Here is a 13364-nt window from a genome sequence, read left to right as displayed (position 1 = left end):
ACAAAAAGGATACACAAACTTACCAGATGTCGCATCCACTGATATGGACACTGAAACTGACACAGGTAATGGAGAAGAGACCTTCAACCAAGACACAGGTAATACTGTTGAGGGTTCAAATTAGGAAAACGTTCAACAACAGCCACGTGTTAAGACAACTCCGCCACTGACTCGTCAACACGTCGTCATACGTCATCAGAGTGCGCAGCTGAACATTGTATGCTGGAAAACACTTGGTTTGTTATTATTGATTAAAACAAAACCACTATTCATTAAATACGAATACAGAACTTGTTTTGGCGTGGATTCCACGACGCGGTTAGCTTTAACAGCTAGGACCGCTATTTCTTGTCCCGGAATCCCGCTTAACAGACAGGTTGAAGCCTGCTTGACAGAGATGCTAAGCTGCTAGCCATCAAGCTAACAAAGCGCTGTAGGAGCTGTATCTATTATGCTTTGTTTCAGGACAAACCGGATCACTCGGAGTTCCAATGCGGCAATTGTTTACTTGCTGAGGATTATAGGCTTAAAGTGGCTTCCTTTATCACGCAGCTCGCCAGCCTACGTAAGAAACTGGGGAAAACGCAGAGTGGAATGTTTACATTTTCTATGCCGGTGGCTGGAAGGCGTTCGCGCTTGTTGGATGCATCGTCGTTTGTCGTTATCCGACTGGCCGGTGTTGCCCGGAGCTCCCCCATCTGATAGCGGAGTCGAAGGAGCACAGCATGAGGAGAAAGGCAATCAACGATGGTCGCATGTCACGAGCCATGGAAGCCGAAGACAGCGACCTACCGCAAAGCAGTCTACACTCCCAACGAGAGGCCCGGAGCGAATACAAACAATGAATAGTGTCACCGTCCTGGAGCCTGATCTTCCTGCACCTTCGTCGCTGGGGGTGCCTGTGTCTGCGGCCGCAGTGCCTACTACTACGATTTCGAAGTCGGCGTCGGCAACCTTCCGTCCCTGTTCTGGATCGAGCGATGCTTCTCCATCTGTCGTAGGCCTGCACCAGGCGCCGGGAGCAACGGGCTCAAGTTATCCTGCCTCTCGCCCGTCCATAAAGGGTTCTCCGAATCCTGTGAAGTGTGGTTGTCACGTTCATTTAATGACGAATCAGACCAAGGCGCAGCGTGATATACGTACATGTTTATTCAACTAAATAAACACACGACAAAACAATAAACGAAACGAAACGTGAAGTCCTAAGGTAGAATATAACAAACCTTAACCGGAACAAGATCCCACAACTCAATAGTGCCCATAGGCTGCCTAAGTATGGTCCCCAATCAGAGACAACGAGCGACAGCTGCCTCTGATTGGGAACCACACCGGCCAACATAGAAATACACATAAAACTAGATAATACAACATAGAACATACACAACAAAGAATATACACACCCTGACTCAACATATAAGAGTCCCCTGAGTCAGGGCGTGACAGTACCCCCCCCAACAGTGCGGACTCCGACCGCACAACATAAACATAACAGGGTAGGGGCCGGGTGGGCATTCCGCCTCGGAGGCGGATCCGGCTCGGGGCGTGACGACCTCTCACTCTCCGCCTCCCTGTTGCGCCCCTGGTCTGGTCTGGACCTCGGCGCGCTACTTCCCCTCTCCTTCCTCCCACGATACGCCAGGCCCTGTCTGGACCCTGGTGTGGGAGACCCCGAACCTGGAGAGGGGCTGACGTCATGGTCTGGACTGGAGCCGCTGACCGGAGCTGGACTGGGCACCGGTGGAGCGGACTGCTCTAGCTCCGGAGTGGAGCCGCTGACCGGAGCTGGATCAGGCACCGGTGGAGCGGACTGCTCTGGCTCCGGAGTGGAGCAGCTGACCGGAGTTGAATCAGGCACCGGTGGAGCAGACTGCTCTGGCTCCGGAGTGGAACAGCTGACCGGAACTGGATCAGGCACCGGTGGAGCGGACTGCTCTGGCTCCGGAGTGGAGCAGCTGACCGGTGCCGGACCTAGCACCGGTGGAATGGGCACGGGCCGTGCCGGACTGGACAAACGCACCACTGGACTGGTGCGAGGAGCCGGAACAGGCCGGGCCGGACTGTGGACGCGCACCACTGGCTTGGTGCGAGGAGCAGGAACAGGCCGGGCCGGACTGTGGAGGCGGACTGGAGGTCTGGAGCGGAGAGCTGGCACCAACCGTCCTGGCTGAATGCCTACTTCCGCACAGTATGTGTGAGGCATCAGCACAGGACGCACTGGGCAGTGCACGCGCACTGGCGATACAGTTCGTAGAACTGGCGCAGGATATGCGGGACCGAGGAGGCGTACTGGAGACCAGGAGCGTTGAGCCGGCACACCCCGTCCTGGCTGGATGCCCATCTTCGCACGGCACGTGCGTGGTGCAAGCACAGGACGTACAGGACTGTGCCGGCGCACTGGCAACACAGTACGTAGCTCCGCATAACACGGAGCCTGCCCAGTCATACGCTTCCTCGCGTGAGTCCAGAGAGTTGGCTCTGCTCTGACACTAGGCTCCGCCAATCACCCCGTGTGCCCCCCCAAAAAAAATTATTGGGGCTGCTTCTCGGGCTTCCTCCTCGACCGGCCTCCTCCGTGTTGCCGTTGCACCTCTCCTGCCTGGGCATCTACCTTAGCCCATGGTCCTCTCCCCACAAATATCTCTTCCCATGACCACAAATTGCCCACCTGTGACATGGCTATTCGTTCCGCCTGGGCACGCTGCTTGGTCCTCGTTTGGTGGGATCTTCTGTCACGTTCGTTTAATGACGAATCAGACCAAGGCGCAGCGTGATATAGGTACATGTTTATTCAACTAAATAAACACACGACAAAACAATAAACGAAACGAAACGTGAAGTCCTAAGGTAGAATATAACAAACCTTAACCGGAACAAGATCCCACAACTCAATAGTGCCCATAGGCTGCCTAAGTATGGTCCCCAATCAGAGACAACGAGTGACAGCTGCCTCTGATTGGGAACCACACCGGCCAACATAGAAATACACATACTAGATAATACAACATAGAACATACACAACAAAGAATATACACACCCTGACTCAACATATGGGCGTGACAGTGGTAGTGGGCGGATTTCCTCGTCCTTCTCGCCAGTCGTGATTTTGGGCAGCTCCATGGTAAGAAATGTGACCATTCCTGGTGCAAAAACAATGTCCTATCCCGGAGCTCGAGTAAATTACATTACTTAGCTGCTCCCGAATGTACTACATCAGGACATGGAAATCGATTCTATCATAGTCCATGTGGGTTTTAATGACATTATGAAGGGCAGCTCTGAACAGTTGAAACTGAATTTTAAAGAGCGGATTGACTCTCTGCTAGACACTAACAAAAAAACCATCATATCTGGCCCTGTGCCCTCTCTGAATCGTGGCATTGAACGCTTTAGCAGGATTCTTGCTCTTCACAACTCACTATGTGATTATTGCAGCTCAATGGGTATAACGTTTGTTGACAATTTCGACACCTTTTGGAAACAAAACACGTTTTATAAGGAGGATGGATCCACCCAAATCATTTGGGTTCCTGGATCCTTTCACAGCATTATAAGGCTGCATTGAGACAATGACTTATCAATGACCCAAGCCCAGCTCAGCTAATCCCTACCATTGTGACACAGAGTTGTCATAATGCTTCAGCAAATGTACATAACACCAGGGGCGTCGGTAGACACAATATAAGTAACCTAATTTATGTCCCTCTAACTGCCCTGAATGTGCCAACAACCAGATGTATACTGTTAGCACTGAGCCAGTGTGCCCTAGAGGAGTCCACTGTGTGCAGTTCACCCTGCACTAACATAAAGAACATGAGCACATCTACTGCTGCTAAGCTTCCCAGTAAAGCAATAAAAACAAGTAAGCATCTCAGAAGAAAAGTGTCAAAATAGCCCACGTTAACATATGTAGCTTAAGAAACAAGGTTCATGAAATCAATAATTTGCTAGTAACAGATTACATTCATATTCTGACTATCTCTGAAACTCACTTAGATAATACCTTTGATGATACAGTGGTAGCAATACAAGGTTATAACATTTACAGAAAATATAGAAATGCCAATGGGGAGGTGTTGCTGTTTATATTTAGATCCACATTCCTGTGAAGATTAGAGAGGATCTCATGTTAAATACTGTTGAAGTAATATGGCTACAGGTTCATCTGCCTCACCTAAAGCCCATTCTGGTGGGAAGCTGCTATAGATCACCAAGTGCTAACAGTCAGTATCTGGATAACATGTGTGAAATGCTTGATAATGTATGTGATACATACTTTCTGGGTGATTTAAATATTGACTGGCTTTCATCAGGCTGCCCACTCAAGAGAAAGCTTCAAACTCTAACCAGTGCCTGCAACCTGGTTCAGGTTATCAGTCAACCTACCAGGGTAGTTACAAACAGTACAGGAATGAAATCATGAACATGTATTGATCATATCTTTACTAATGCTGCATAGATTTGTTTGAAAGCAGTATCCAAATCCATTGGATGTAGTGATCACAATATAGTAGCCATATCTAGACACTGCACTTGACACATTTATGAAATTGCTTATTCCAGTTACTAATAAGCATGCACCCATTAAGAAAATGACTGTAAAAACGGTTAAATCCCTGTGGATTGATGAGGAATTGAAACATTGTATGGTTGAGAGAGATGAGGCAAAAGGAATGGCAAATAAGTCTGGCTGCAAAACCAATCGGCAAACGTATTGCAAATTGAGAAATCATGTGATTAAACTGAATAAAAAGAAGAAGAAACTACACTATGAAACAAAGATAAATGACAAAGAATTATAGTAAAAAGCTTTGGAGCATCTTAAATGAAACTTTGGGGAAAAACGCAAACTCAGCTCCATCATCACAAGACCAACTGATGTTGCCAACTACTTTAATAATTTTTTCATTGGAAAGATTAGCAAACTTAGGCATGACATACCAGCAACAATTGCTGACACTACACAGCCAAGTATATCTGACCAAATTATGAAAGACAAGCATTGTAATTTTGAATTCCATAAAGTTAGTGTGGAAGAGGTGAAGAAATGATTGTTGTCTATCAACAATGACAAGCCACCAGGGTCTGACAACTTGGATGGAAAATTACTGAGGATAATAGCGGACGATATTGCCACTCCTATTTGCCATATTTTCAATTTAAGCCTACTAGAATGTGTGTGCCCCCAGGATTGGAGGGAAGCAAAAGCCATTCCGCTACCTAAGAATAGTAAAGCCCCCTTTACTGGGTCAAATAGCCAACCAATTAGGCTGTTACCAACCCTTGGAAAACTATTGGGAAAAATGGTGTTTGACCAGATACAATGCTATTTTACAGTAAACAAATTGACAACAAACTTTCAGCATGCTTATAGGACATTCAATTAGCACAGCACTTACACAAAGGACTGATGATTGGCTGAGAGAAATTGATGATAAAAAGATTGTGGGGGCTGTTTTGTTAGACTTCAGTGCGGCTTTTGACATTATCGACCATAGTCTGCTGCTGGAAAAACGTTTGTGTTATAGCTTTGTTATAGCTTTACTCCCCCTGCTATATTGTGGATACAGAGTTACCTGTCTAACAGAACACAGAGGGTGTTCTTTAATGGACGCCTCTCCAACATAATCCAGGTAGAATCAGGAATTCCCCAGGGCAGCTGTCTAGGCCCATTACTTTTTTCAATCTTTACTAATGACATGCCACTGGCTTTGAGTAAAGCCAGAGTGTCTATTTATGCGGATGACTCTATACATGTTAGCTACTACAGCGACTGAAATAACTACAACACTTAACAAAGAGTTGCAGTTAGTTTCAGAGTGGGTGGCAAGGAATAAGTTAGTCCTAAATATTTCTAAAACTAAAAGCATTGTATTTGGGACAAATCATGCACTAAACCCTAAACCTCAACTAAATCTTGTAATAAATAATGTGGAAATTGAGGAAGTCGAGGAGACTAAACTGCTTGGAGTAACCCTGGATTGTAAACTGTCATGATCAATACATATTGATACAACAGTAGCTAAGATGGGGAGAAGTATGTCCATAATAAAGCACTGCTCTACCTTCTTACCAGCACTATCAACAAGGCAGGTCCTACAGGCCCTAGTTTTGTCACACCAGGACTACTGTTCAGTCCTGTGGTCAGGTGCCACAAAAAAGGATTTAGGAAAATTGCAATTGGCTCAGAACAGGGCAGCACGGCTGGCCCTTGGATGTACACAGAGAGCTAATATTAATAATATGCATGTAAATCTCTCCTGGCTCAAAGTGGAGGAGAGATTGACTTCATCACTACTTGTATTTATGAGAGGTATTGACATGTTGAATGCACTGAGCTGTTTGAACTACTGGCGCACAGCTCGGACACCCATGCATACCCCACAAGACATGCCACCAGAGGTCTCTTCACAGTCCCCAAGGCCAGAACAGACTATGGGAGGTGCACAGTACTAAATAGAGCCATGATTACATGGAACTCTATTCCACATCAAGTAACTGATGCAAGTAGTACAATTAAATTTAAAAAACAGATTAAAAAACCTTAAGGAACAGCAGGGACTGTGAAGCAACACAAACATAGGCACAGACACATGCATACACACACACGATAACATACGCACTATACACACACGTACACATGGATTTTGTACTGTAGATATGTGGTAGTGGTGGAGTAGGGGCCTGAGGGCACACAGTGTGTTGTGAAATCTGTGAATGTATTGTAATGTTTTAAAAATGTTATGAACTGCCTTAATTTTGCTGGACCCCAGGAAGAGTAGCTGCTGCCTTGGCAGCTACTGGGGATCCATAATAAATACAAATACAAACATGGTTGTTCCAATCAGAAAACTGGACAAACTGTTAATTACAAGAGAAAGTGGTATTCCACACACAGCAACAGTCATTGGACGAACAGGAAAAGACAAAAGAAAACATCAGAACTGGTACAACTTGCAATACTCTGAACCAGCTGCCCTTTCTGGTACAACAGGGTCAGCTGACCTATCACTTGAACCAATGGAAAATTGAGAAAAACAGAATGTTCCGGTCTTGACACCTTAATACTGCCATAAATTAGAGATAGGAGAATCTATCTCTGGCCCTCTAGTATGGTGAAAGGAATGTCCTTTGTTTCAGAGACTTTTGCTGCCCAAAAACTTCAACATCCAACAATGAACATTGGGACAATATATTTCAACATCCAAACGTTGGGAATGATGAGAAATGGAATATGGAAAATTAATGTACATTTGTGATGTCATTAAAAATGGTATAAAGGCGTTATAACGAAAACATTGTGACTTGAAGAGCTTTTACACTGTATATATCAGGTTTACATCCTTTACATTGTATCAAGGAGGAAGACAATGTTTTCGTGAAGATAGGAATGTGATTTTAGCTTTCTAACAAAATCATAGTGATAATAATACTTTTGCCTCGTAACTAGCCACGCCCGAGGGAACTCAGAGAGCGTGTCAGTATGACGGAAACGCCCCTCTTTACCAGAATGCATAAAAGACTGAGATAAGAATTATCAGATCAGACTAGACGGACCTCAAGCTGCAGCTTTTGTCCATATTGGTCCTGACCCTGAAAATCAACACGAGGTGAAGACGACAAAGTTGCCTCCACTAACAATCAACGTTACGGCTGAGTAGCTGTTCTAAGTACTGTATCTAAGAAGGTGAATTTAAGTGGGACCATCCTGTTACTCTCTTCAAACCATCGTCTATTACACTGCTCTTATCCCCCCACAGGGGATCATCGACACGGCTGATTAGCCGTCCTCAGAAGACCACTTCCAGAACGAGTGAAAGTAAACAGACAACTAAGAAGAAGGACATTGTGACCTCTTGTGGACAATCTGAGCCGTACATCTAAAAGGCCATCCGAAAGAGAAGGCCCAATCGACCCCTTCCCACGAAGGCCTGGGTCCAACAGAGATACACGACGAAGACCTCCAACACGTAAATACATGCATTGCTTTTCTTCCCAAACATGCGACAGTACGGGGCTAAGTATTAGGATTACTGTGTATAAACACGGTCCATGTGTATCCAAGTGTTTTCTCTCTCTCTCTCTCTCTCTCTCTTTAACTCGCCATCTTTTGTAACAAGTGTCATATTGTGTTAGTCCGCTAGGGACCCGTTTTCATTGTATTAAGTTTCTAATCCCTACCTATACACCATGTACGTGTTTGTATCTTGTGTTATCATTTTTAATTAGTTAGTAAATAAATAATTAAATCAATTTGTGTGGTACGGAATGATCAGTAAGACCCGGGTTCGTGCAGACTTAAAGAATCTATGACTTTCAGAATGAGACTGATATGAGGTAAATTATTAATAAATGACTGTTAAATGATAAGATAATAATAATAATAATATGCCATTTAGCAGACGCTTTTATCCAAAGCGACTTACAGTCATGCGTGCATACATTTTTTTTTTTTGTGTATGGGTGGTCCCGGGGATCGAACCCACTACCTTGGCGTTACAAGCGCCGTGCTCTACCAGCTGAGCTACAGAGGACCACTACCCACAAACCTTATCTAGATTCTAGATATCTTTAGAGTTAATTCGGGAAATGGTAACTCGTTAAACAACTTTTCCTGTGATGCCCCAAATTCCTTAATTTGTTACATGAGTTAATTGTTACATGATTAATTTAATCTAGTAACAATTAAACATAGTAGGTAATTATTCGATAAATAATAGTCATCACATTAATGAAAGTCACGTCACGACAGTGGCTAGAGGTTTTGTGGAGCTGGCTACTAAAGAACTCCCAAAAGACTCACCGACATGTGCCACTCAGATTGCTGCTGACAGTGATCTGCCAGAAAAAAATTGAAACTTCATTTCATTCCATGGACATCAAATCTACATTTCTGAAGGGAACAGAGCTGTCAAGGGACATTCACATCCGACTTCCGCCTGAATCTAAGGGCGAAGGAACACCGTGGAAACTAAAAAAAATTGTGTATGGCCTGGCAGATGCATCACTCTACTGGTACAACAAAGTTAAGGCAACAATGCTGAGTACAGGTTGCAAAATGTCACAAGTGGATCCTGCAGTATTCTATTGGCTTGATCAAGACTGCAATGTGACTGGAGTACTTGCCTGTCATGCTGATGACTTCATCTGGGGTGGCTCACAGACTTTTGCTACAACTGTGATTCCACACCTCAAAGCTGTTTTCCAGGTCGGCCGTGAGGAGCATTACATTTTTGTTTTTGTTATGTTGGCATGGAGTTTATTACAGTTGACAGAACAATACTGATGCCACAGGAAAGCTATATCAATAATCTTCAACCCATCCACATGGATTCTTCAAGAGCCATACAAAGGAATTCCCATCTCTGTGGAATTTAAGCTGATCAATTGAGGCCAAAGATAGGTCAAATGCTATGGGTTGCTAGACAGAGTAGACCTGATGTAATGTTTGATGGCTGCAACTTGGCATCCAACACAAAACACGTCACTGTACAAACCATTCATGAGGCAAACCAAGTTGTTCATAAACTGAAATCAGAACAAGTGACTCAAGTTTCAGCTTGTGGGAAAAGATGACTCTCTGAAACTAGTTGTCTTCAGTGATGCTTCCCTAGGGAACCTTACAGATGGAGGACATCTAATCATGTTAATGGGTGAGGAAGGAAGATTCTCACCTATCTGTTGGCAGTGAAAAAGGATCAGCACACTTGCTGGAGAAACCCTTGCTCTTGTGGATGGAATTGACAACACCATCTTTCTGGCAAGTTTGTTCTCAGAGTTTACCACTGGTGAGGCAAAACGTCACATTGTACCTGTAGTTTGTGTCACTGACAATTACTCCCTAGTTGAAGCTGTCAAGTCAACTAAGTCTGTCACAGAGAAAATACTTAGTCTTGAGATTAGCAGCATCAAGGCATTTATTCAAGCACAAATAATCCAGCGGATTCTGTGGTCGGCCACAAAGGAACAGCTTGCTGACTGTCTGACTAAAAAGGAGCATTCGGTCTTGTGCTCCTAAAGGCACTCAATAATGGAAAGTGGCAGCTTGAGTAATAAAAAGTAAAACTTTGTCACACAACCCACTTGTAATGGGGGACTTGCAAAATACTTGGACATGTAATTATTTTGTTAATGTTTTATTTGTCTTTAAAGAAAAGTGGGAGATTGTTAAATTCATGTTTTAAGTATCCCTATACTTCTGTTATTACGGTGCTATCACTCTGTTATTAGTGCGACTGCGCAGAAGTCTCTCTTGCAGTTGGACCTGGCCTGAGTGTGATGGCAACTATGTACTGTGGAAATACGGTCAAGTAAACATTGTTAAACTGGAACCTAGTCGTTATGTCATTTAGAGTTAATACATGCCACTGCTGAAAGAGACACTGATCAATGGGGTTCTTACACCAGCTCTCCCTGACTTTGAACCAACACCCGTTTCCCAAAAGCAGATACCAATCCCAAAACTCCTTTCTGTAGAAGTTCATGGATGGCTGATGCAGGGTTTCAACAGATAAAGCCAATGGGCCTCATGAGTGTACGTCTTTATCCTGACATGGGTTAGGATTTAGTCACTCTTAAACGATATTGGTGTATTCTTTCACCGCTTGTGATATGATAAGATAATTTATGGGGCTTGGAACCAAGATTATTTACTTTAAGCACAAATTCCTCAGAGTTCACCACAGAGTGGTACCATGTATACAGTAACATTCCAGTAGAGACTTGTCCATGCTTTCACACAGCTGGAGTGGAGTTATGCATTACTCTACATACCTGGTATTTCATCTTTCCGTCTTTAAGAAGCCGGAGGTTCAGTTGACGCTCCAGATTATCTCCGTAGACATGGCCGGCATCCACCTGGTTAGAGATTATTATAAAATATGAGATTAAAAATAGATTTTGTGAAACATGATGCATGGCAAGAGATAGAGATGAATATGGTTCTTATGTCTCTCTCTCCCTCTCGTAGAGTGTGCAGGGTTTGTTTCGTCGATGGTGATGACATCGTGATGTGACAGATGATGGTTTAGCCTATTTGAACTTGACTGGCGCTGCGCAGTAAAAAAAAGTCTCACAGCGCACAGCATACAAGTGACATTGAGTAACATGCTTATTCCTATTTGTTTTGGCTCTGTACTCCAAAGTTTAGTATTTGGTCCCATATTCCTAGCATGTAATGATTACATCAAGCTTGTGACTCTATAAACTTGTTGGGTGCATTTGCTGTTTGTTTTGGTTGTGTTTCAGAGTCACAAGATTGATGTAATCATTGTGTGCTAGGAATATGGGACGAAGCACTACTTATTTGACTACTTTAATACACATAAATGAATTTGTCCCTATACTTTTGTTCCCCTAAAATGAGGGGACTATGTAGAAAAAGTGCTGACATTTCTAAACGGTTTACCCGATATGGATGGAAATACCCTCAAATTAAAGCTGACATTCTGCACTTTAACCTCATAGTCATTGTATAATTTTGTACAAAGCCAAAACAAAACAAATTTGTCACTGTCCCAATACTTTTGGCGCTCACTGTATGTTATTTAGCCTACAGAACACAAGAAAGTAATGTAGGCCAGACAGAGCAGAGAGACAGAGCAGAGAGACAGAGCAGAGAGACAGAGCAGAGAATTCCACCAAAGCTGTGCAAAATGTCCAGTCAGAAAATATTGTTTCTCTCCCTCTCTCTCTCTCTGTCAGATGCATGGGCATTAGGCTATAGCCTAAACCTATATTTTTTTGGTAACACTTTACTTGACACCCAGTGTCATAACACGTTATGACACTGTCATATCCATGTCATAACAGCTGACATATCTTGTCATAACACTGTCATGACATATATGTAGACCTGTTGTGACATATTGAGTTATTTTATGGCTGGTTAAGAGTGTAAAAACCCACTAAACTTACCATGGTAGTTATTTTAAGCTGGTTATGACACCTACATAAGAGTCTCCTCCTTGCACATCTAGACAGCCAATACATCTCTGTTGCTAGGCAGGAAGCTAAGTGATGTGTGTAATAAAACTGTTCCTTCTCAATTAATCTGACCTGACCTGGGCCCACGTTCCCCACTCCTCTCTAATCCACGGCTATCCAACCTTATCAGTGACCACAACCAAGTGATTGCCTTTTTCCTCTCTCAGTAACTTCCATACCCCTAGTTCTTATCCACACTCCATTGACCCCACCATATACATTCCTTATACATATAATCATTAACTTCTAGTATAGCAAGTATTTCAAGCTAGAATCCAGCAGTACGTTTATGTTATATAAAAAAATAACAAATAAATGACCATATTCAATTAGCATTATAATTGCACACACATTGATGTCAGACATGCACCTACCCCAATGATCTGTTGCTGATGACTGGGATGAATGCAGCAGCAGATTTCAGGAGCAGGACAAGACACCCTCTTTTTGACTGATGACTGATATAAGGGCAGGTACGTGATAGGCCTATCTGGCTTATATGATTATTGGTCATAATGCTTCTTGATAGTGTATATTCTTAGTCCACGTAAAGTGACACATGATGGTCATAATGCTTCATGACAGTTTCATAAAGTACATTTTCTACAAGTGATTAAAAATATTATAAAAAAACATGACTGTAAAGAATTAATTACAACAACAAAGGATTTAAGAAACACATTTTCAAACGAAAGGAAACTTCTTGTCAGGAAAAAAATAATTTTAATAAATGTGTGTTTTGACACTTATGTAGATGTCATAATCAGCCATACAATAACGTAATATATGTCACAACAGGTGTAAATATATGGGTCATGACAGTGTTATGACATTATGACATGGTTATGACCATAATGTGTTATGACACTGTGTGTCAAGTAAAGTGTTAGCATTTCTTTTTAAATAACGGACACACCTTAACTATCTTGTGTCTAGCGGTAAAAAAAGAAACGCTGCCTATATTACCTTCTCTCTCCATTGGATAGGCTATGAATGTGACTGAAGGCTACGCTTCATTGTTTTGTGCATGGCTTTCTCCTGATTAAACAATCAATGCAACAGAGTTCCATCTCAAAAAGTTATTTGAATAGCCTAAAAACGTACGATAACCAGAGGACTAATAATGAGAGAGAACAAACAATATCAATAGCCTATAGAAAAATCTAATGACAAGTTTAATCAAGTTTAAGCTTATTAAGAAAGAAATTATCCATAAAGGCCGAGAAAATCATTGCATGCGAGGTTGAAAACCAAATGGCCAATAACCCATCCTCCTACTAGGCCTATCATAAAAGCTTTAAGACAAGTTCAAGTTATGATTAGTAGCTTATTTCCCAAATATTCTAGCCTATGAAGGTGTCCTAAAGTTGCTGTGGCTTTCA

The 13364-nt window shown here is 42.9% G+C and overlaps 1 protein-coding gene across 2 annotated transcripts in view; it reads right to left on the bottom strand.

Annotated features, from left to right (window-relative positions):
- Positions 1-13364, bottom strand: part of LOC311141018 (prostaglandin G/H synthase 1-like) — a 93210-nt gene that overhangs the window by 35615 nt on the left and 44231 nt on the right. For both annotated transcript variants that reach the window (XM_084176297.1, XM_084176296.1), the window contains one exon: positions 10771-10854. In XM_084176297.1, coding sequence (XP_084032423.1) covers positions 10771-10854 — 84 coding nt within the window. The remainder of the gene's footprint in view (positions 1-10770; positions 10855-13364) is intronic.

The sequence above is a fragment of the Coregonus lavaretus genome (assembly GCF_964263955.1).
Source record: "Coregonus lavaretus genome assembly, chromosome: 14".
Lineage (NCBI taxonomy): Eukaryota > Metazoa > Chordata > Actinopteri > Salmoniformes > Salmonidae > Coregonus > Coregonus lavaretus.
This window is presented reverse-complemented; position numbering and strand designations above follow the sequence as displayed.